Here is a 24,399-nt window from a genome sequence, read left to right as displayed (position 1 = left end):
CCCTGTACTCTGTGCGCCCCAGGCGCTTCGTTTAACATCTCAATTTTCAGCTCCTTATTTCTGTAAAGATAGAGCAGCCATTTCGGGGCGTAGTTGTTGCGGCAATGGAATAACTGAACCGCTGCACGGCATCTGTCAGCAACCGGGGGAGGGGGGGATGGGCAGCTTCTAGGTTTTCATGTCTCAGATATGATGTCCTGGAAAACTTCTGTGTTTCCCACTGGTGCCCCTGACATCCCCAGAGAGAGAAACGCGATGAGGGGCTCTGGGGGCGCATCTTCACAGTCAGATCGTGGCAACCCCACAAGGTGGCGGGTTTGGGAAGGCCCCGGGAGACAGTGACGATGAGATGTCTAAGTCTAGAGCTGCTCCAAGGCCCACCGAGCCGGAGAGGGGCGGCCTGGGCAATGTTTGAGGAAGTCACCTTGGAGACAGCCTGGGTGTCCACCGGAACTGCAAGATCAAGCAAGGACGGAGGCAGCAGACCGTCTTCTGTAGCTCCATTGAAGACGATCCCAGGTCCAGGTGGTCCTGCCTGCCACCCAGTGCACAGCAGGTCAGTGCAGGTGCTTGGAGACAGAGGGTCCAGGAAAGGAGGCTAGGGAGGGAGCAGCTTATGTGGGGAAATGGCCATCTTTGCACCCAGCTAAACAGAACCAGAACAAGTTTGGCCTTCAAAGGGTGATTGATACTCAACTCATCCAGCAAGCGCTGGTCACCAGCGGTCTCCCCTACTCGCTGCACCTTTGAGACTTCTCAATTCCATCTGGAGTCTCTCTAAGGAGGGCGGCGTGCCAGCAAGCAGAGTTGGGAGCAGCTAATTCTCCGGAACTAGAAAGCGTGGAGGCACCCTCATCTTAAGAGTGCAGTTCTTAGTTCTTCTGGAAGGGAAGGATCAGTGGAGTCACGCTTTAAACAGACGTCTATTGGCTAGAGCAAAGCAAATACTCCAAAGAAAGTACAGGCTGCTTAACGGGTAGGAGCAGCGCAGTGGGCTATTTGTAGTGGAATTTAAGGTTTATGAATATTTATGAGGTGGATAGCATATTCATGGTGTAAAGTGCTCGTTTTTTTTTTTTCTCTCCAAAATTACAGTAAACCTGATCCTTTTTTTTTTTTTTTAACGAATTTCTTCCTATGATTTCTAGAAAAGCCCGCCCCCCAAAGAGTGTCAAAACAGCAAGGCCGGGGTCTTGTGTGTACACCTCCATTGGTGTGCATGTGGCTTTGGCTTTTTGAGGGGCAAATAAGGAGAGTTCTGACCATCATGAGACACAACTGCAAAAACGCAGTGCTACCTCTCCTCGGGTTCATTTTTGCGACTGCTTTAGGTCCATGGTTGATCTCATAGCTCTGTTTGTTAAGACTTTTTTTTCAACCGGAGGTTTTACACTGAAGAATGGGGCCAGATTTTACAGCAGACTGGTAGCCTCCACAAATGGGAATCAGGAATCAACTCTCTGTGGAACTCGGTTCTCCCAGTGACACCTCTCCAATCTGTCTACTTCTTCCAAGCACACACCCTCCAACCACATTTCCCTCCACAGCCATAACAGCAAAAATTAACTCGGAAACTTATATCAAGATTAAATGCAGAGCAATAATAAAAACAGTGACTTTCAGTGCAGGACAGCATCTGTCTACAGACACCCATCTTTTCGCAGTGGCTTTCTCTCTATCCATCAGTTAAGCATTTTGACCTCAGAGTAATGTCTGTTTGTATGAATTAGGTACACTATTTCATTTTTTAAAAAAAGTCCTATTCCTAGCTGTATTGGCACAACAAAATAACTACTTACACTACATATTACTACTGCTCTCAGAAAACCTCAGTCCCTGTTTAAAGGGATCACACAAGCAGCTGGGTCCCACACTGGGGAGGGGGGCTGTAACTACAAAAACTAAAAGATTTTCATATCTTTCTTTTCTTTTTCTTCTTCTATTTCTTTTTCTAATTTTTTTCTTAGAGTGTGATATGATGTCAGCCTTGGCTAAAGATAAACAGTTTCCTGCACTGAAGAAAAGAGGGGGTGTGTGTTCCCCAAGTAACCATGAGTTCCGACAGAAGGAAGGTCATTGGCGCTCCAAACAGTGAGTACCTGGATATCTAGCACCTCCAGCTATGAGTAATGTTTACCAAGAGCCAAAACATTTACCTAGGGATGGCAGTGGGTCAGGGGAAGGCAAGCACAATGCTATCTTGGTCTTTGGGGCCATGTGTGAGATGGGAGAGGAAGCTTACATTGATCCTAGCAGTATGTTTACTGCTTTGAAAACTACCTGGCAAAACAAAAACAAAGCCACCTGTTCTCCAGCCCAGCTGCCCTTACAAGTCTCTTAAATTCTCCTCTATATTATAAAACTTCACAGTTTGCACATTTTGTAGTCAGTGTGCACATAAACATAGGAACTATTTAATACAAATTTAGTACTATGTTTTTATTCTTTGTCCATATGCTCTTAAATGGCTATATAATATTTTGTGAATTTGTAATCAGGATCAGTTAATTATTCTCAAACTATTGGACATTTTCAAATTGTTTTCTTTCTTTTGTCACTGTATCATAATTTTCTACTTGGTTCAAAACAGTATAGTTAGTGAGCTCATGGTCATAAATACTCTTCTGGCTCTTTTGTGGCATTTGCATGCCTAAAAAGATGAATCCATCTTTAATATCCCCATGGCATTCTATTTTGACCACTATTGGCAAGGAGATGAAACAAATTAGTTGACATAGCAGTCAATTAACATACGCAATAGACAGGGTTGAGGACACCCCATGTTAACGCCATGGTTGGGAAGCAGGAGCTAGTGTGATTTGCAGAATAGACCATACTTAATTAGCGTTATGGAAATTGAAACTTTTACTGCCAGAGTGATTCAATAATTCCACTTTCAGGCCTGCACGTCTGTAGACTGCAAACACAACCTCCCTCTTTTACTTAGGGAAAGCTGAGTTTAACAGAACATCAACCCCATCCTGAGTAGGAAGAATGCTACTGTGATTAACTCCTGATCTTCAGCTGTACTGGCTGCTAATTCTAAACTATTGCACTTGTTCTCTAATGCTCTCTTTCTGCCTATTAAGGTTAGGGCATGGGTGAATAAACCCAGGGCCTCTTGATTACTAGGTAAGCATTCTACCACTGAGCTACACACCAGCCCTCTTTTTATGTTTTAGTTTTGAGACATGGTTGCTAAGTTGCCCAGAAAGGCCTTGGATTCTCTCTGTTCCCACAGCAGGCTTTAAAATTTTCACTCTCTACTCCATCACCCAAGTTGCTGGTGCTACAGGCCCAAGTCACCAAGCATGTTCTTTTCAAAATATCTTTTAAAATAATTGTCCACCTAAATGCAGCTTACTTGTTTATCAAGACTACTTAAGTAAGAATTTGATAGGATGTCCCCATGGCTTTAAAAAAAGTTCTCTCATTCAAAGACCAAAGTAGCACCCCCACTTCCATTGACCTTTTCCAAAACCAAGTAGAAAGCCATCTAAAAAGACTTATTTATATTTATTTATTTGCGGCAGGGAGCTGGCCATGTATGTGGCCATGGCATGTATGTGGCACTCAAGGGGAAACATTCAGTTTGTAGTTCTCGCCTTCCCTCTGAGTGTTTTGAGATCACACTCAGGTCATCGGACTGTCACTAAGGACCTTTAGCCTCTGAGCTATGTCATAGTCCCTCTTTGCAAACTACAATTCTTAGGATATTGGTGATTCTCCTTCATATGAGTCTTCAGCTGGTAGAAAGGTTATGAAATCTTAGTGGCTATCACATGGAGGCATGATTTGGCATTAACAATGTGTCTGAAAATGATACATCTTTTTCAAAACATTTTTTTTCAAAATTTAAAAGTCAGTATTATAAATCATCTCCTGGAGGGCATTTAGGACCTGAACATTATCTCACTTAATCTCCTACACTGACCCTGCTAGGCCATCCCTATTCTTGCTGTTTTGCTGTGAAATAGCTGAGACTTTCAGGTCAAGTAACTTGTTGCAATGGCAAGGATACGGTCCCAAATTCAGAGTACAGCTCAAGGTGCCACATCCTCCCCATTTCTGCTGGCCCGCTGCCCTCTGGCCACACCCTACTCTCCTTCAGTGCTCTAGCTGGCCCCAACCTCTGTCGACTGGAAACCCACTCCTTGTAAGAAATGTTCTTCTTTCTTCTGCTTTCTTCCTTCCAGCCCCTTCAGGAAGCTCACTAAACGCCCAACCTTGACCACAGCCCTCTTCAAACCAAGACAGAGGCTCTTTCTGTCTCTCATGCTGCTTTCTTCACAGGCCTGTATGTAGTGATATTTTTTTTTAATCTAGCTCCCTTGAAATACTACAAATTTACTTGTCTTTGTAGCAGTATATACACCAAGAAGGAAGGAAAAAATAAATAGAGTGCTGGTAGACCTCTTTGGGGATGTGGTGTAAGATCAGCATGGATTTGCCCTTTCATCTTGAATTTTATGTCTTCAGTCCTCTACATTGTGACTGATGCTTAGCTGTCATCCTGGGAATAATAAATATTTAAATGCCTCCTGTGTTTCGAAAGAAAGATTGAGTGTATTTTCAACATAATCAACTGTTTTTGGAATTGGATCTTTTTTGTTCAAGCTCTATTTTATAATATATTTTCATGTTTCATTAAAGAAAAATGAAGCATCATTTAAGGTGGTGTCTTTGATGCCCAAGCTGCTAATAAAGTCATTAATTATCTGAGTAACTTGTATCAAAAAGGACCCCACTGCACCCAGCAGCAAGATGAAGCCTCTTAAGCTGGGCCCCCTTACCCCACCCCCCTAAAACACATTTTGGCATGTGCCTTTTCCACCCCATCGGGAAATCTGAACTTGGCTTTTCATGCAGACAGTTTATAAGAAGAGAAGTGGTAGCAGCAAACACTTGCAGTGTCCTTATCATCAGTCCCAGTTCTGCTACCAGGAAATTTTGTAACAGGGACTGGCAAGCAATGGCCAAGGGTCAAATAAAATCTGAAACATGGCTGAGTATGGTTTTCCTATCTAGGAGTGCTTATTCCATAGCTGAAATCAAACTTTAAATGAGCACAGTTTTGTGCCATGCAAATATTGGTAGAAATCCAGATTCTGCTGTCCATAAACACAGTTTTTAGAGCATGGCTTGCCTGCTCAGGGCAGTGTTTCCAGTGGCTTTGGGACCACAGCAGCAGAGACAAGCCACAGCAACGGAAAGCTTAAGGTCCACAAACTCCAAAGCTCCCACTTCTTCCAGAAATGACTGTCAATGTCTCCTCTACTGAACAGGTGTGGGCATCACCCCCACTTTCCTATAAAGAAATGGCAGCCCAAGGGGGTTGAGACTCTAAAACCATGGAGTTAACAAATAGAAAAAAAAAAAAAAGACTTCATTAGCCAAATATTTTTTCATTACAGAGAAAGTGGCGATCTGTGTGTAATTTGCATGAATGCCCCTGTCCTTTCTGGTCACCAGAAGCTTGTGTTTCCTACTCATGAGTCCAGGCAGGCATTGACAGTGGTGTTTTACTTGCTGGAGACTCACCCTCTGGCAGACACTGGACAGCAGTTGAACAGATGTTCTCATCTCCTGTCTTTAAAACAGAAACAGAAACCACAAGGTCAAATTTCTTTCTGAGGCTAATGTGGCATGCTATCCAAGCATGTTAGTTCAGAGGCCTGTAGTTCTACTGTGGGTTTGGGTGAAGGTTGGAGACTACAGAGTCTTTCTTTTGCCTCAAACCTAAGTTTCTGTGACTCATGGAACAAAAACAATGTGCACCAATACCATTCTCCACCAGAATGTATTGAAGTTACTGAGCATAGCAGGTCAGCAACACTATACTGACTTCCTTCAGTTATTTACCCAAGAGATAGTGAGCCTTTTGTACATGTCAGCTATTGTGTTACACATTAGGCATAGAAAAGCACCAAAGGGGTAGAGCATAGTGAACTTCATCCTTCCAGCAAACTGAGAGCTACTTGGGAACTCTTTCGTAGCCAGCTAGGTATTTCGGTGAATGATCAAACTGGAAGGCCCTGCCCGCATGGGCCTTGTAGGAACCTGCTTGGGCAGACAGTGGACAAGTAATTTTACATGGAATGAATTTATTTTATGATTCCAACCCATGAGCCCTCACATCAGAAGTGAGGTCAGGCTATCCTTTCTTTCGATCCCTGAGGGGAAACACTAGAAAATAGAAGACCAAATGGGGAGCATGTGTATAGTGCCATTTTCATCAAGCTCAGATACAGCTTAGCCTCAGAGAGACTTGGAAAAGCTGAAATACCATGTTTCCAAGTGAAATACAGTGGCCTCCTGTGCTTCTTTGAGAAACTATGGATTAAATAGAGGAGATTCTATTTTACCCCCAATTTATTTCTATAAATATAAAAATGAAACAATTTTTAAGGCAGGTTAGCCCGTAATTCACTATGTGGACCAGGCTGGCTCAAATTTGCAGTGATTCTCATACCTCTCATACCTCTGCCTCTTTAGCTCTGAGAGAACAGGCATGCATCACCATGGCCTTGGACATTTGAAGGTTTTGGTTCTTGTGTCTGACATTGTTTTGGGAGAAGACTCTCTCACTGTAAGGAGGGAGATGAAGCTGCTCTGGTACTTTGTATCACTTATACAGATGTACTCCAGATGGAAGGCAGAGAACGGAAAACTATAAAGCACATAGAAGAAAGCACAGGAGAGCCTGCCTGTTCCAGAAGTAAGGATGCCTACCCCACACACCACTACCACTGCCACCACACCCTGCGCTTCCTTGAACCCACAATCCTCCATTTCAGCCTCCCTAGCATTTGGATTAACGTTATCCACCACCATGCCCAGTGGAAAGTCATCTTCAATGAGATCCCAACATAAAAACAGAAACATAGGAAAATTAAAATGTTCTTGATAAATAGAACTTCAATATGTAGTATTCTAACAAACTATATAATAATACAGATGATAGTCTGCTTGAGTATATATGTTTATATAGAATAATATAATAACAATAAAAAGGAATCCAGTATTAAACAGAGTCAAAGGATGTGGCAGTGTCCAGAGGAACACCCAAAGGGCACACACAGAGTAGGAAGAGATGTCCAAGCACACTGGAAACCAGAGATGTGTAACTTAGAACTAGGTGCCCATCTGCACTAGTCCTGATCTCAAAACACACACAATGCACACACACGCGCGCGCGCGCGCACGCGCGCACACACACACACACAGAGAGAGAGAGAGAGAGAGAGAGAGAGAGAGAGAGAGAGAGAGAGAATACCAAACACTGCTGAGACAAGTAAGGATAAAAATGGATCTGGCCATTCAGCACATGTATCATATGGACAATAATGATAAATAAATTTCAAAAATAATAAAATATACGTTGTATAGAGTCAAGGAGCTTAACTGCCTTTTTATCTCCTGGTATGATATCTCAAAGACTTAGAATAGTACCTGGGCACAAAACTGTCCTTCAGTAAATATTTTGATCAACGAGTGAGCATTACTATTATACTATATGAATTCTTGAACAAGTATGTCTTTTTGTTTTTGTACAAATTAGACTCACAAGTCTGTATGTGTTTTAAGTCCAAGGTAACTTGTAAGATGAATTTACAGCTTATAGAAAGGGTTCCTCTGAGTGCTTAGTACAAAGTAAGCTTTATTTGAACCTCCTTATTCAAAGTCCACTTGCATCTATTCCAAAGGCAAAAAGAAAGGGAGAGGAAAGGAAGAAGAAAGAGAAGAGGAGGAGAGTAATTGCATTGGAAAACTGTTGTGACTGGCCACACCCCTCATTGATGACTTCACAGTGAGGTGATATAGCCAGGGCTCAGATACTCCCAGATCACCTCTCATGATTACAGCATGGCTGTAAAACTATGCCTCATCCAGGGCCTGCAGAGGAATTCTATCATCTGGCCTTGACCTTCCTCTCAGATGAGCACTAGCCCACAGCTTCAGGAACTGATCCTAACCATTCCCCCACACTCATGATTTTTCTGTTCTGTCAATCACCACTCTAGATTTCCTTCAATCAGGCCAGCGCCAGACTTTTCACAGGAGGTAGGTGTATTCTTTTGTCCTTTGAAAACCACTCCTATTCCTGAAAAATACATCCCATGAGACCGTACCTTCTTCTGCTCTCTCATTTCTTTAACTTGTGAAAATTTCAACTTCTGTTTCTACTATATATATTTCCTCTTTCTAGAAATATGGACCAAATGAGGTAAAATGTCATAAACTGCATAATCTCCACAGAATTAATATTTCCGAACAAGAAACACCATCTACTGCTAGGAAAAGATCTGGCATGATTTTGGTCTTAAATATAATCAGAAAAAAAAAATCCATAGATATTCTTAGTCCCCAGTTAAGCAGTTTCTGTGAATATTTTATCTTACGCTCTACATCATGTTTCTAGAGCATAGGAGTCTAATTTTCTTTTGTATTATCATCACTCTCGACTGACACATTGTAGCAATAAATACTTGTTAAAAAAAGCTTTAAAAAAAAAACATACAGAACCTCTAGCCTTCTTTTCTCTGTGCACTGTGAAGTCTATCCACTGGGGGGCAGCACATGACTTTAATGACAAGCTCCCACCCTTACTGAAGGCACAATTGTGAGGGGCATGGGTTCCCTCCCAAAGGCTTATGCTTGTCCTCAATACTAACTCTTAGTTCAATAAGCCCAATTACAATTCTGCCCTCAAAAGTAGCACCTGCACTTTCAAGCACTGACTGGATTTTTACATGCAATTTACACATTTTGGTTAAAAAATACCTTTGTATAAAAGGTATACATTCTTTCTCTTTTCCCGGCAGAAATTAGTTTGTTGAATGCTTGCACCAGTTTTTAGATCATATTTTCAGCTCATGCCTGATGCCAGTACTTAAGGAACAAAGGTGTGAGGATTACAGAGAGTTGGAGGCCAGTCGGATCTACCTAGCAAATCCCTAGCCAGTCAATACTACACAGCAAGACCCGATCTCAATTAATTAATTGTTAATTACAGTAAAATTGATTGTAGTAGTCTCTTGGCAATGAGACTATGTCTCAGGAAGGATCATTGTTGCAAAGTTGAATCACAGAACTGGAGCTCATCCACTTGTAGTGTTGGGACATGTAGTCGATATGTTTATTGTATCTACACCTTCAGTTGGAAGTTTAAATGCATTTAATGAGCATCTCACGTGCTTGTCTTTAGCAACTCAAGTAGCTTGAGTGGAGCTGCTGATCAACACAGAATATATCGACTTTTGTGTAAGCCAGTGCTCTGGAATGACATTGATAGCTCCTTGCTTTTAAAATATAGGAGTTCTTTGGTTTCTAAAAACTTCACACAGGGCTGGAGGGATGACTTGGTGGTTAAGAACCACTGGCTGCTCTTCCAAAGGACCAGGTTTGATTCCCAGCACCCATATGGTGATTCACAACAGTCTGTAACTCTAGTCCCAAGTAATCCAACACTCTCTTCTGGCAATAAGAATGCACATGGTTCACAGGCATACATCCAGACAAAATACCCATCCACACAAAAATGAAAACAAAGAAAATAAAAAATATACCTAGCTTACATTCTAGTTTAATGTTTCTTCTTTTAATGATTTATTTTTATTTTATTTGCATTGGTGTTTTGCCTGCATGGGTGTCTGTATGAGGCTGTGAGATCCTGGAGTTATAGACAGTTGTTAGTTAACATATGGGTGCTGGAAATTGAGAGATGACCTCTCTCCAGCCCCTAGTCTAATGTTTCTTTCTCATACTACAAGCATTAGTAATATCTTAATCTTCTCCTTCAGTCTTCACTAAAGGGCTGGATATGTCGTTTTAATATTTTCCTTATTCTCTTTTCTTTCTCCATTTCCAATCCATCACACACTAATGTACAAACTATCAGACCTTGGTTCTTTGTAATGAGTAAAGTGCTAACAGCTTCAGGGAGGCCCTGCCTCCTTGTATTAGTTGCTTTTCTCTTGCTGTGATAAAACACCAGGATCAAGGCATCTTACAGAAGCCTATGGTTCCAGAGAAATAAGTGTCCATGATGGCAGAGAGGAACAACAGCAAGCAGCAGGCACGGCGACTAGAACAGAGAGCCGAGAACTCTCATTTTGAGCTAAAAGGACAAAGCAAAGGGAACAAAGTGTGAGTATTCGTGGCCTTAAGCTGGCAAAGTCCATCACAGTGACATACTTTCTCCACCAAGGCTGTACCTCCTAAACCTCCCCCAAACAATGCCACCAACTAGGACGAAGTATTCCAATGCCCAAGACTATGAGGGACATTTTCATTCAAACCACTGCAATCTTCATACTGGAAAAGAAGCAAACATAAATATAGGGTTCAAGTGTAAAAATTCAGGCTGGAGAAATAGCTCAGTGGTTAAGAACATATACTGGTCTGCCAGTAGAGCCAGCTTCACTTCCCAGCACCTACAACAGCTCACAAGCACCTTTAACTGCAGTGGGATCCAATGTCTCTGGCCTCCGTGGGTACCTGAGCACAGGCACACTTGCAGGTGCGCATTTGTGTGTGCGTGCGCTCACACACACACACACACACACACACAGAGAGAGAGAGAGAGAGAGAGAGAGAGAGAGAGAGAGACAGAGAGACAGAGAGACAGAGAGACAGAGACAGAGAGAGGCAGAGACAGACAGACACACACGCACTTTAAAATAATAAAGTTTCTTAAAAATGTTTCACAAAGTTATAGCCCACTGGAGACATGGTTAGCCTAAAGATGTAAAAAGCAATAGGTTCCCTAAACATTTTCCTCTGTGTGGTCCAGGTATCTAGGTAGGCTTCTAGTAAAACACCTATGATCTCCTCAAGGCCTTGTGGCCCCAGCAAAACTGACTTCAAGTTCCCTTTCACACAGCTTACTACGTTGTGCTTCCAGTGAGCCCTGTTTCCACAAGAGTCTGTATCAGTTATGTTTAATGTTTCTGGTAATCCATTTTAAAACAAAACAAATATAAAGTGTCCAAACAAAGTAGAAATATGGTTTTTTTTCCTATAGAAAAGAAGCCCAGTGGGCCAGTTTAGAGATCTAGACTAATGGTTAAGTAAAATGAAAAAAATGTTTGTATATTAAGCTGATACTTAAAATATGGATGTATATTTGCTACTGACATGGAAATGTTCTAGGATACAGTTTCAAGCAGAAAAAATAGGATTGCATATGTAGCATCATGAATTCAAAAACATTCTTTTTAACATTAACAGTATTTATCCAAGCACTGGGATTAGTAATGGGCAATTTTACTCTCCACTTTTCCATGTATTTTTGCATGTTTTGCAATGAGCATGCAGTATTTACATGACTATTGTACAAAGAAAAACACTTTGGAGGCTTGGGAGAAACTCAGTAGATAAAGCCCTCGCCAAAAAAAGCATGAGTTTGGATTCCATGAAACACATGAAAGCCAGGTAGATATGAGGACTACCTTGTAATACCAGGGGACTGGCAGAAAGGGCAAAGACAGGAGACACCCCACAGTGAGCTGCCTAGCCAAGCCAAGGTGAATCAGGGAGATCAGGGTTCAGCAAGAGACCCCACCTCAATAAGTAGGGTGGAGAGGATCAAGCAAGACATCAGATACCAATCTTAGGCTTCTACACCCATCAGTGCACACATGCATACATGGACACCCTCACATATAGATATGCAAACAAATTTAAAAGACCCTGAGAAGCCATCTTCAAAAATTCCAAAGCAGACCAAGCCTGTAAAACTTCCAATCTGCACATCAGACCTCAACCCTTGGGTTTTGTAAGTTGCCCAGTAGACACCATCTTCATAGCAATAATAACATGAAATGCAGTAACTACAGGTCTCCAGTAACACTGAGCAAAACAGTAATGAGGACAGTGGTTCCTTTTGGATTTTAAACCCAACCAATTTGAGTTGTGCATCAGCTCTGTTGTCTGGGAATTTTTAATGTGACACCTGCAGGAGACAGAGCAGGCCTCACCCAAGGCCTCCTGTATGCTGTGCATATATGTATATCTGAATTGCAGCCATTGACAGCTCCAGCAGTCCTTGTCCCTTTTTCATTGTCTGGTGCAATCACACTTTAGACTTTCCTGCTGGGAGATAAATAGAATGTTTGAACTCAGAGTCTGCCTTTCCCACAAGTGTGACAGTAAGCCCTTGGCCTCATTGCTTTTCTCTCTAAAATGGACAGAATAATGACTACAGTGTCAAAGGACACTGAAAAGAAAATGAAATCATTGATAGCAGTCGTGTTGCCAGATGGAAAGAAGCATGCATAATACTGGGCACACAGACTTATCTCCAAATCACAAGCCTATGCAGCTGGGGTGTGTTTCATAGGCAGACACTGTCTATCATCTTTGGTCCTGCCCACAACACCTGTAACCACAATGGCCTAACAGGTTGGTTGCTACTTCAAACGGCAGCAGAAAATTGAGAAAAGCAGGTGTTAGAAGGAAGAAGGAGGAATTGCCACCACAAAGATGAATTGTGACAAAGGCAGCCAGAACGTCATCATGTTCTTGGACGTTGTGAGTGAGCTTTAATTCGTCCAATAAGCTTACTCTACTAAAGGACTTTTCAAAATAGACTAAATGTGATTTTCTTGAAATGTCAATTTATAGATTCCACTAATTCCAAATATCTGCAAACTAAATATTTTAAACTTCTCACAGACAGAAAAAGAAAAACCCAATAGTTAAAAACAAATAAGCTGGGCATGGATTTTGCATGCTTTTAATCCCAGCACTCAGAAGGCAGAGGCAGATGGATCTCTGTGAGTTCAAGACCAGCCTAGTCTGCATAGTTTGAGGCCAGCCAGGGCTACTTAGTGAGACCCCCATCTCAGGAAAAAAACAAACAAAAACCCAAATAACTCTTATTCGATTAAAGGGAAAAGATAGCCTTTACTTGGAGAAACAGTCACTCTGAACACCATTCACACCTGCAGATGCAAACACACACACACACACACACACACACACACACACACACACACACACACACACACACAGAGTGGGGAGGGGGCAAGGCAGCATCGGGGGAGGAGGAGTTATACCGTTCCCTTTGAAATGGCATCTGTCTTAACCTCCGTCTTCACAGGTGGAGGGAATTTAGGGTAGAATGCTGTAGGTTCATTAGTCCCACCTAAGTTTTTTCTAACTAGGTTGAATTACATGGTGCCAGAGGCCCACTGGGGGCTCCTCCTTGCTTGGGTTTCTGGTCGGCACCTGGATCAGCTCAGATTGCCTTGGAGACCTGGCCTTCACACTAAAAAGGCAGCTGACATTGATTGACTCTTACAGTTTGGGTGACTTGTGGTTTCTCTTACCATGTAGACAGATGAGTTTCCCATTTCTGTTTCATTCTGAAGGGATTTGGTGGAACTTCCCACAATGAGCTTTGTATAATACCCTTTGTCTGTAAGGATTTGTTTCCCAACACTTTAAGCTTCTTTAAACACCCCCAAGTGCCATTTGTGAGATTTGTTTACTGTGGGATATGCTTTTGTGTCTTTGTTAGGGACTTCATCGGCAATGGCTTTTAGAATACTCACCCCACTACCCCATAGGCATAGATCAGCCCAACAGCACCTGCTCTGGGCTTCCACCATGACCCAGTAACTTCTCTACATCTCAATATTCCCATCTCTAAAGTATTTCAGACTTTAAATGTGTCATTGGGCTATCGATATCTGGTTTATTGGAAACTTCCAGTGAATTTTGTGTATGTAAATATACTTGCTGAAAGCAATATTTTGCTTTGTTAACATTGTGATGATACTAATTATTAATGTTTCCTCTTTTGCTTTTAGTTCTGTCAGTACTGTGTCCTACTCGGATCAGCCCAGGCAGCAATATGAGACGTCTCCCTTTACAGTTCACATGAAAAACACCTACCAGTTAGGTGTGTTACTGATAAGCTAAATTTCTAATTCCATGACCTGTGTTAATTTAACTGTATCCTGGTATTGTCTTCAGTCTTAGATAAGTGACTTTAATTTGAGAGAGTTGGTGGTAAGTTAGAGTTACGGTCTTGTGTTGCAAAATTGAAGCAACACTTACTTCCTCTTTAAAAAAAAAAAAAAGAATCAAAAACAAAGCAAAACAAAAAACAGGGTTTCCTGAATCACAAATGAATATCTGAATACCACAAATGTATACAGTATAATAATATATGATTGCACTCAGGTTCACAGGTCATTTCTGGATGCATGTGCATGTGTGTGAAAGAGATTTATATTGATGTTTATCCTTCAAAACCAACCAGTGTTGTTGCTGGTGGTGCAGAGGCAGATGACTGCGGTCCCCTGTTGACAGAGATGTTTATCTACTGCTGCTGAGGTTTGGGGTCTTTGAAAACAAAATTTTCACACGTTCCCTTGTACTCCCAGGTGGAGTCTATGGACAAATACCTTTTCCCATTCTCATTTCTTCACAGACCTACTTGTTTTCTTTAAGTGTATGCCTGCCTATAATTATCTGAATTCATTTATAATTGCTGCCCTAACAAATTCCAGAGAGACCTACCAAGGAGAAAAGAAGAACTCTGTGGGCCAGGGTAATTCCACCTGTGGCCTGTTAGCCCCAGGAAAATTATAACCCATCACCCCACCCTGCTAGGCCTTATAGCCAGTTTTCTCCAATAATTTCAATACTACCGGCATAAGAATACATGGCTTCCCCTTCCATCCCTCTCATGGGCCATATTCTCGGTTCATTTTGAAACTGTAATGACTTAGATAAAAGGAGGACTACACACGGTAACTTTAGACCCATTTACAAAATGTGAATATTATTGTGGTTGACTGCGACCCCCACTCCAATATTACAGATTCCAGAATTAGTCTTGTAGCATTTTACACTGTTTGTGGTGGACAGTAAATGTTCCTACCATCCAGCTTGCTTTAGTGGTGTACCTAAATCCAGGTGCTGGCCCTTAGCCCTTTTAGTCAGTAACAAGAGTTTGGGTCAAGTTTTCTCCAACTTGGAACCAAAGTTCCTATCTTTTTTTATTTTGGTTGGGGTTAGGGGTGTTTGTTGTTTTTACTTTGTTTTTCGAGACAGGTTTTCTCTGTGTAGCTCTGGCTGTCGTGGAACTTGCTCTATAGACCAGGCTGGCCTCGAACTCAGAGATCCACATCTTTGCCTCTTGAGTGTTGGGATTAACGTTGTGGGCCACCACTGCCTGGCTGATCAACCAAAGGTTCTTCATTGGCAAGCTATGACTTTGAGTCAAGTGTGCTGAAGAAAGGTCTGGAATCCCACTGCAATAAGATAAAGCAATTTAAATGTAGATGCCTGTGTTTCTTAAGATTTTTTTTTAACAATTTCTTCAAGCAAACAAAAGTTTCAGAAGTGCTGACAGACCTTCTGATAAAGGTGACTGACTGTCACCCTCATTCCCCACTCTCCTGGCCAGAACTACATCAAGTTGACATGAGAAAATCTTTTCCAAAGGCCCATGAGCACCTTTCACAGGCAAAATAAACCCAAGAGCAAGTAGAATTGGAAATACATTTTAGTTGTTGGTAGAGCTGACTGGCTGCCTTGAAAAGCAGACTTAATCTAGCACAAAAGACTTTCATCATTGAAGCTGAAGGTATGGTTCAGTGGCTAAGAGTTCACCACCACTGCAACCAGCATATTGTAAGTTATGGTGTACTTGTCCTTCTATCAAAATGATTACAGCCACCATAAACACCGTGAAACATGAATATAGTTCATGAGGGGGAAAAAAGAATAGAAAAGGGAATCGTTGTTTCTTAGATAAAGTACCACTTACCTTGGCTCACTAACCACAGAGAGGAGAAAAAGGAAGAAAACAGCAGGCTGTGGCATCCCATCTGAGCTTGAACACTACCTTCAATGGTACCCAGGAGGGTGATATTTAAGCAAAGCATCCTGGAATCTTGGCCTCTTTGTGTGTAAATAACACAATGGACTGCAGGTTGTAGGGATGCTGTGAGAATCAGTGCAGTACCGTATGCATATTGCTTCCCATTCTCTGTAACTGCTGCTAAAACGAACAGGCTAAGACCTTCCCAGGAATCACTAAACATGAGGGCCTCCCTCTTGTTTTTTTGGTTTTTATTTATTTATTTATTAGTTCTAGTTAGGGAACAAGCTTGTTTCAAGTCCCTTCTCCCTCTCCCTCCCCTCACCCCCATCCCTCCTCCCCCACCCCCAGCCACCCCCACCCCATCCACCCACCACTCCCCAGGCAGGGTAGGGCCCTCAAAGGGGGCTCTGCAAAGTCCACCAAATCTTCCTGTGCTGGTCCTGGGCCCTTCCCCATGTGTCCAGGGCCAGAGTGTAACCCTTCACGTGGAATGGGCTCTCAAAGTCCCTTCTTGCACCAGGGAAAAATACTAATCCACCATCAGAGGCTCCCTGGAGTGCAGAGGCCTCCTTATTGACATCCATGTTCAGGGGTCTGGATCAGTCTTGTACTGGTCTCCCCGACAGCATCTGGGGCCCATGTGCTCTCCCTTGTTCAGGTCACCTGTTCCTGTGGGTTTCTCCAACCTGGTACAGACCCCTTCGTTCTTCATTCCTCCCTCTCTTCAACTAAATTCCCGGTTTCAGCTCAGTGTATATCTGTGGATGTCTATCTCTGCTTCCATCAGCCACTGGGTGGGGGCTCTAGGATGGCATAAAGAGAAGTCACCAATCTCATTTTAGGGGAAGGGCTTTTAGGTTATCCTCTCCACCATTGCCTGGATTGTCAGATCGTGTCATCCTTGTAGGTCTCTGGAGATCTCCCTGGTTCCAGATCTCTTCTCGGACCTATAGTGGCTCCCTCTGATATGGTATCTCTCATCCTGCTCTCTTTCCTCTATTCTTCCCCCAACTCAGTGTTTCTGCCCCTCCATTTCCTCTCCTCTACTCCTCTTCTCTTGCTCTTATTGTAGCAGCTCCTTCCCCCCCCCACCCTCATGCCCCCAATTAGTTCAGGAGTTCATGCCACTTCCATTCCTGGGGACCCTTAGAGTCCTTCATGTTTCCTAGTTTCTTTGGTGAAGAGCATTATAGGCTGGTAATCCTTTGAGGGCCTCTTGTTTTATTCAGTGTGACTGTCACAAATTATGGACTAGGTTTTGCACCTGGCTTTTTCTGGAGCATGGGTTAAAATTAGGTAGCAATTTTTTTTTTTTTAAGATGGTGACTATGAGCATCACATGGACGAAAACAATGTAAGGAAGAAAGGATTTGTTTTGACTCACAGTTTAAGGATCCAGTTCATGACGAGGAAGGCATGGCTGTAGGGGCAGATCAGTTAGAAAAAGAGATAAATACGTGTGCTCTGGTGGCTTTTTACTTTTCCCCTTTTTATTAAGTCTGGGAGGGTAGCCAGTGGGATGGTGTCATCCATTCAGATTGAGTCTTCTTTCCTCCGGTCAACTTCTCTGGAAATGCCTAGAGATATACTTACCAGGTGAGACCAAAGCCAGGAAAGGTGGCAATGCAGAGTATCCACCATAGTAGCCAACTTTGCCACCGAACAGACAGACGGTAAATGAAGCCAACATGATAGAAAATGCTGATCGGTAAGGGAAGGAGGAGGATGGTGAGAATGAGGGACAGAGGGAAAGAAGGAAGGAAGAGAAGGAGAGAAGAGAGAGAGAGAGAGAGAGAGAGAGAGAGAGAGAGAGAGAGAGAGAGAGAGAGAGAGGGAAAGAAAGACGCTTGGGCTCAGTTTCTGTGAGGTTCTCAAACTCTGTTTCTAGTATCATGTTTTGTTTGCTGGAACCCATTGATCCCTCAGGGTCCTTCCTGTGCAGGGCCATCGAGTGTCCTTCTTACATCCTCTGCCATCTTACAGCCTTCACACCCTGGCAAATCCTCTTCTACCCCTTCCTTCAGGAGACAACAACCTGAACCACTACCTAAGGAGTGCTTTATGACTTGGTATGCCCCGTTCTAATTATTTATAATATATTTAATCTCCTTAAATGCTAGCACAAAATAATGGAAAGTTACTCTTCCTTGTTTTAGTTTTGGCCTCAGAGAGTTCCAGCTGAGGCCAAATGTACTACATTGCCAAGTACAGCTTGAAGTCCCGATCCTCCAGCCTGCACCTCCCAAGTATGGGATGACAGGCTTGTGTCACCAGGCCAGACACAGAGTAATTCTTATTATCCCAGTTGTGGGAAGTTGTGGCACAGTTTGTTGCTTTCACTATTCTCCCTTTAATCTAGTTGTTGGGTTTTTTGTTTTGTTTTGTTTTTTTAAGTTCTGTTCTCATTTTTCAGATCTTTTGAATTCTGAAACTTTTTCCTCCTTAGAGGGAAAAATGTCTCAAAATGAAGAGGAAGCGTTTGTTGATTGCATTCATTGTTGCTGAAAGTAGCTTCAGGAGCTTGCCTTACCTGTTTCCATATCTTTGAATGCCAGTGGCTCATTTGGGAGCTCGGTGACATATGACTCTGGATGTGTAGGGAAAAGACCACTAGGATAGAAAGAATGAGTTTTCATTACTATAGTGAAAAATGGTTTTAAAGATAGAATCGTGCTTGTGAGCTAAAAGAATATGCAGTGTCCAGAAAGGACTTGGTACAGCAGACCCTGGGAGCTACTAGGAACCCAGCTCCAAGCACCTCAGATGCTCTCTTTGACTGATGTATTCGACTTCCTTCTCCCACTGTTGCCTTCCTTCCAACCTGGAGGAAACGTGGCCTCTGGCAGTTCCTAAGGGTTATAAATCATAGCTTTTGCTACAAGCAAGAGGCTGGTTTGTTTTTACACCTCCTTCTACTTTGAAATAAAGTAACCAAGTGTTGTTTTGGCTGGCCTTAGAGCTGTGTCGTCCCTGATCCAATCACCTGTGCTCTGTCCTGGGTCTCATGGGTAGTAGTGCTAGAGTCTCCTGTTTCATGACTACAACAGAGAGAGCATCATTTTAGAAGAGTAGATGCTGCTCCCCTGGGTGGGAGGAGGTAGGGGAGTATTGGGCTGACCAATATATCTGAACTAGGAGAATTACCTATTTTCTGAATGGAGAAAGAGGTAGGTTAATACAAGGCAGAACCAGTTCCCCGGGGAATAATACTGGTCAAGTAAGATCACGTGATTTGAGTGCTTGGTGGGAGAAGTGGGAATAAAAAAGGGTGGGTTATCTCTCTGAATGACATAATTCATTTAATTTAGTCCAGACTAGTGGCACAATTTTTTTTAAATATTTGCAATACAAAGGGGAAAGCCACCTTTAAATTTGACTTTACTCAAGTATACAGGTAGAAATCTTTTTAAAGATATTGTATTAATTCTTTGGTAATGTCATCAATCATTGTATTTTGATCAGCTTAACTGCCAACTCCTTCCCCTCACCTCCTCCCAGATCCACCCCACTCCAAACCCCAATAACCCATTGACGCCAATATGTGCTGTCCATATATTCCTATGTGGGGGACCATCTTGTGGAGTATGGTGAACTACCCTTAAAGAAAACAGACTGCCCCTCCCCGAGAAGACATCAGCTATCCATAGCTCCTCAGTTAAAAGGTAGAAGCTCAATGACAATCTTACAGAAAATCCACAGGCAGGGGACACGTGTAGGTACCTGGGAGCTTGTGATAGGGGAATTTGTCTCTGATATTCAATCTCTGGCCCCTGGGATCAGTAGTGGAACCAGTCATTCACATGTTGGCAACTGCTTGAGATTTCTGCTGAACAGATGTTTTAGCTGTTAGAGTCATTGTATCAGCTTTCCTCTTCCTTTACTCCTTCCCAACCTGATTTTCTTTTTCTTTTTTTCTTTTCTTTTCTTTGTATTTATTTATTTATTTATTTATTTATTTTTGACAGAGTCTCACACAGCCCAGGCTGGTCTCACACTCATTATATATCCAAGACTGGTCTTGAAATCCTGATCCTCCTGCTTAGGTTATATGCATGTACCACCAGGCTATCCTATCCTGATTCAAAATGAACTAAACAATTCTTAGATCATCAAAATGAAAATTCTCTTTAATGAGCTTCAGGAGGCCGACCTCACTGGACTACAGTCATAGGCTGTAAACTTCTCTCGAGTAAAGCCAACAAAACGCCAGCAGGAATGAAAGGGATGTGAGGTCTGGGGATTTGCCTCCCTGGCTCATGCCATGGCTTCATCTCAGACTGGTTACCTCTCTCAGCCAAGGGACATAGCACTCTTAAGGGAGCCATCTCCATCAGCCCTGCTGGCATCTAATCTGAGCTCTCTTCTGGATTGCTCAGGCCTGGGGGTGGCATGCTTCTGCTGGTGGAAGGGAAGAGCCCTATCTCTTGTGACTTCAGACATCCCAGAAGGGGACTTTAATTAATTCCTCTTGGAATTGTCCTAAACCTAGTGAACCTTTTGTCCCTTAGCCCCTACCTGACATAGGCATTATGAATAAACACTAATAGATAATATTAGCTACTAAAGGAGAATTGGATAGCATTCTTGACTCAGACTCTTCCTCTTTATTAATTTAACAAAACCCAGGCCCCACATACCAAGCCGTGCCACCGTGTGTATGCCATGTAGTTACCCAGGCAGATGACAGAAGGATAATGCAGCTAATTCCAGGGATACCAGGGTGAAGCCCACTTATCTGAAGCTTTTATCTGAATAAGGATGAAATGTGGTTGAGAATATAAATTGTAAAGCCAGATGAATCTGGGCATCTATTCCTACTTCTGTTACTGTGTGATTCCGGGCTTCTACCTCTATTTTCCCATCTGTGGGACAGATATAACTGTGAGAGTCCCCTCAAAGATCTACTCAAAGATACCATGAGGTAAATACATTCTTGTCACAGTCCCTAACACATAGAATATGGTTAGCAAAAAGTAACTATTATTTGGGCAATGATTATTATCTGTGTTTAAGTTCACTGAAACCAGAAATTACACCTAAGCATTTTGACTCTCAGGGGGATAAACCCTGTCTCGCTTATATTTCTGTTAAATTTTTGAAGTTTATTGCTTTTATTACATTGATTCCGGTGTACACATTTATGCACACAAGCATGGAAGCGTGTGCCCAGCACTCATATGGAGGCAGAGAAAATTTGGAAGTTAGTTCTTTCTTTCGACCTTGGGGGCGGGGAGGTCTCAGGGATGAAACTCAACTCATCGGACTTGGCAGCAAGCGCCAGTACCTTCTAAGCCCTCTCACTGGCCCCGATCTTGCTTCTGTGTCACTGGAGAGAGTTGCAGGTATGCCTTACCTGTTTTCCAGTGCATTGGGATCCAGGGACCCATGTGTCCGGAATACTTGAGAGGTGTTTTGTACCTCTAGTGAGATACAAGGGGGAAGAGCACCTGGAAAATACATTCGAGGCAGAATTGAAACTTGAGTAGACATTTCTTAACTGAGCAGATGGGGAATGGTGCTCCACGTGAAAGCGTGGACAAGGCTAAAGACACATAAGCATCTTTACATGACAGACGGAGCCCAGAAGACTGGAGCAGCATGCACGCGGGGAGCTATGATGGCTGGAACGAGGCCACAGGACCGGTAGACGCACAACTACAGACCCCATAAGAAAAATGCCTTTTTTAAGATCTGGACATTTCCAAACAAGTTCTCTGGCTGCAGTATGATGAACCAGAACGGCGTGGGGGCAGGGGTGTAAACACTGAGGAGCAGCCACCAGCACTGATGAGGAAAAACTCGTGGTGCGAACCTCAGCAGAACTCACGGACTCCTTAGGCAGCCTGGGAAATTCAGAGCTTATTATCCCCCTCGTTCTCTCAGAAAAGCCTGGTATACATTCGGGCTTCTATCTTCCTTAGCTGGAGTTCACCCGGGTTACTAAGGGGCTTCATGTTTCAGTATTCTTTTTATGAATCTACAAGGTAGGTGGATGTGGTTAGAAATGACTTCTAAAGAAATTCCATGTGTATTTCCAGGTCCCACTAAATATTTTCCGGTGGCCACTGTCAATCGTATTTTGAAAGATGTACTAACCGCCTATCTACAAGAAGCAAAATATGACCCGGAGTTCTGCAAGCAGATGACTAAAACAATTTCTGAGGTACAGTACAGTTTGCCCAGTGTCAGCTATAGCCACAGTATCTGCTGAAAGACAGCCCACTTTCTTCTTTGTGATGAAGGCATTAATTTTTGAGGTCAGTTAAATAGTATATACATGTTTTATGAGAATACGTATTAGATCATATACTACATATGTGTATAGGTACATGTGTAGATGGGTTTTTGTCTAAAACCACCCTTATTATGTAATTTGTAACAAATGTATTGCTTTACAAAACTTCCATTCCTTTAAAAAAGATTTATATTTTAATCTGTTTATTTATTTGCTTGTGTGTACACAGGCATGCATGTGTGTGCATGTGACGTGTGCAAAGGCTGGGGGAAGTGGGAAGAGGGCCTCAGATCTCTAGGTTGAAGTTACAAGCCATTATGAGCAGCCTGCTGCCTGATGTGAGTGCTGGGGGCAGAAACTGCTCTTTACTGCTGAGCCATCTCTCCAGTTCCATGCCCCTTTAAAGAAAAAACCCTTCTTGTATGTTTGTATAATGCGTATGTGTGGTATATGTGCATGTTTGTGTGTGTGACTTTAGGAATGGACATGCCACTGCACATTTAGAGGCCAGAGGAAACCCTTGGGTGTTAGTCTTCACTGTCCACCTTGTTTGAGAAAGCATCGCTTTGTTCTTCACCATAGCATAAGCCAAGTTAGCTGGGATGGGCCTGTCTCTGCCCCCCCCCCCATCTCCCTGTAGGTATGCTGTAATCATAAATGCCCACTATCATACCTGAATTTTATTTGGGTCTTGGAGACTTGAACTCAGGTCTTTACACTTGTACAACTGCTTTACAATGAGCCATCACCTCAACCAAAAACTGTTTCACTTTTAGAACTTATTTTTGGAAAATACACATTTTAACGACTGTTTTCTCCTTGCCACAGCGACTTCTTTGAGTGCTATCAGTTATCCATATCATGGCCTTTAAATACATTTCTATTTTTTTCAACTACAGTGAATTTTTATGATAGTTTCTTCTGCTCCGGTTTTTATAACAAACTCTGGGATAAATATTCAATTCTGTTATGCTGCAGGAGATTTCAGAATATGTTTCCCTCATTAGATATGAAAACACAAAATAACCCTGGCTGCAACATTCTTTAAAGGGTGGCTGTCTTTAATATAGATTTTATAGGGTACAATAGTCCCCCTCAATTCTGTTCTGCAGATGACTAGTTTTCTGTATATATTAGAACGTATCAGCTTATTGCTAGTGCTGTTATTTTGTTCCTGGATTCCTGTCCCCATGAGGACAATACTTGAAAGATGGTTTACTTATGGTTTCGTGCAATGCTGGAAGTATCAAGAATGCACCATACTGTTTTCTTTTTCAAAATTCTTAAAAATATTTCGAAGTTAGTCTACAATGTGATGAGCTTCACTATAAATTTTGTTATATGTAAAACATTTTTCATTACACTCCCTCTCCCATTGTGCTCCCCACCTTCCCTGCCTTCCTCCTCTTGGTCCCCTCCATCTTTCCCAAACTATCCTTTCATGTTCAACAATTTTGAGATTTAATGTGACTAAAAATCAACCCCCTTTTTTTTCTTGTACAATTTCTAGGTTATTAAAGCCCAGGTCAAAGAATTAATGATTCCCCGGTATAAACTAATTGTGATTGTTTACATCGGACAACGAGATTGTCAGAGCATACTGATTGCCAGCAGATGCCTCTGGGATCCTAAAAGTGATACCGTTTCATCCTATACATTCACAAATTCTACTCTCTTTGCTGTTGCAAATGTCTATGGGGTCTACTTCGAATGACTGAAAATGAGAAGTTACAGTCTTGGCATTTTAAAATCACGAAACGGGCTGTGTCTCTCTGTCCACTAAGGTTCTACTGGAAAAACCCATGAGAAACAAGATGAACAACTGGAACTTTCCATCACTCTTGTGAGGACTGGTGGAGGGGAGGGGAGCCCAAGACAGAACCTTGTTTCTCCAAAACAAATGTCGAGTGTGGTTCACATAAACATGGATGCTTACTAAATATTACTTTGGGTATTAAATATTTTGATTTCTCTTTTAATCGGAGAGATTCCCTGGACTGATTTTTGATAAAGTTCGAGAAATATTTGGTAACATATTCTGGACATATACCATATAGGACAGGATAATTCAACATGGCACACCAAAATGATGAATGTTAATACACTTCAGTACTGCATATAAAATAATACTGGTTTTCATTTTACATTTAATAAATTGAGCAGCATTTATTAACTGCAATTACTGTTACATGTACTTGACAGCTGAAAGTGCTGAGGTAGAATTAATGATTTCATAATAATTACCATAGTCCCATGGGGCCACAAACTAAATCTAGACACTCCTGTGGGTTGCTTGCACTTTGCAAAATTACAGGAGAAC

At 42.2% G+C, this 24,399-nt stretch overlaps 1 protein-coding gene across 2 annotated transcripts; it reads left to right on the top strand.

Moving 5' to 3' along the window:
- The first annotated feature begins 1,975 nt into the window (after positions 1-1,975).
- Tctex1d1 (Tctex1 domain containing 1) lies at positions 1,976-23,793 on the top strand. Of its 2 annotated transcripts, none has more exons than XM_035438950.1 (4): positions 1,976-2,091; positions 13,818-13,909; positions 21,883-22,007; positions 23,590-23,793. In XM_035438950.1, exons 1-4 carry the CDS (start codon positions 1,976-1,978, stop codon positions 23,791-23,793), a joined length of 537 nt encoding a protein of 178 aa, XP_035294841.1. The 2 variants fall into 2 exon arrangements, with proteins under 2 accessions (XP_035294841.1, XP_027258067.2); XM_027402266.2 differs by lacking the exon at positions 1,976-2,091 and adding an exon at positions 10,049-10,149.
- The last annotated feature ends 606 nt before the right edge of the window (positions 23,794-24,399 follow it).

The sequence above is a fragment of the Cricetulus griseus genome, chromosome 2 (genome assembly GCF_003668045.3).
Source record: "Cricetulus griseus strain 17A/GY chromosome 2, alternate assembly CriGri-PICRH-1.0, whole genome shotgun sequence".
In the NCBI taxonomy this organism is placed as follows: domain Eukaryota; kingdom Metazoa; phylum Chordata; class Mammalia; order Rodentia; family Cricetidae; genus Cricetulus; species Cricetulus griseus.
Note: the sequence above shows the minus strand (reverse complement) of the source record. Positions and strands in the feature narration are given on the sequence as shown.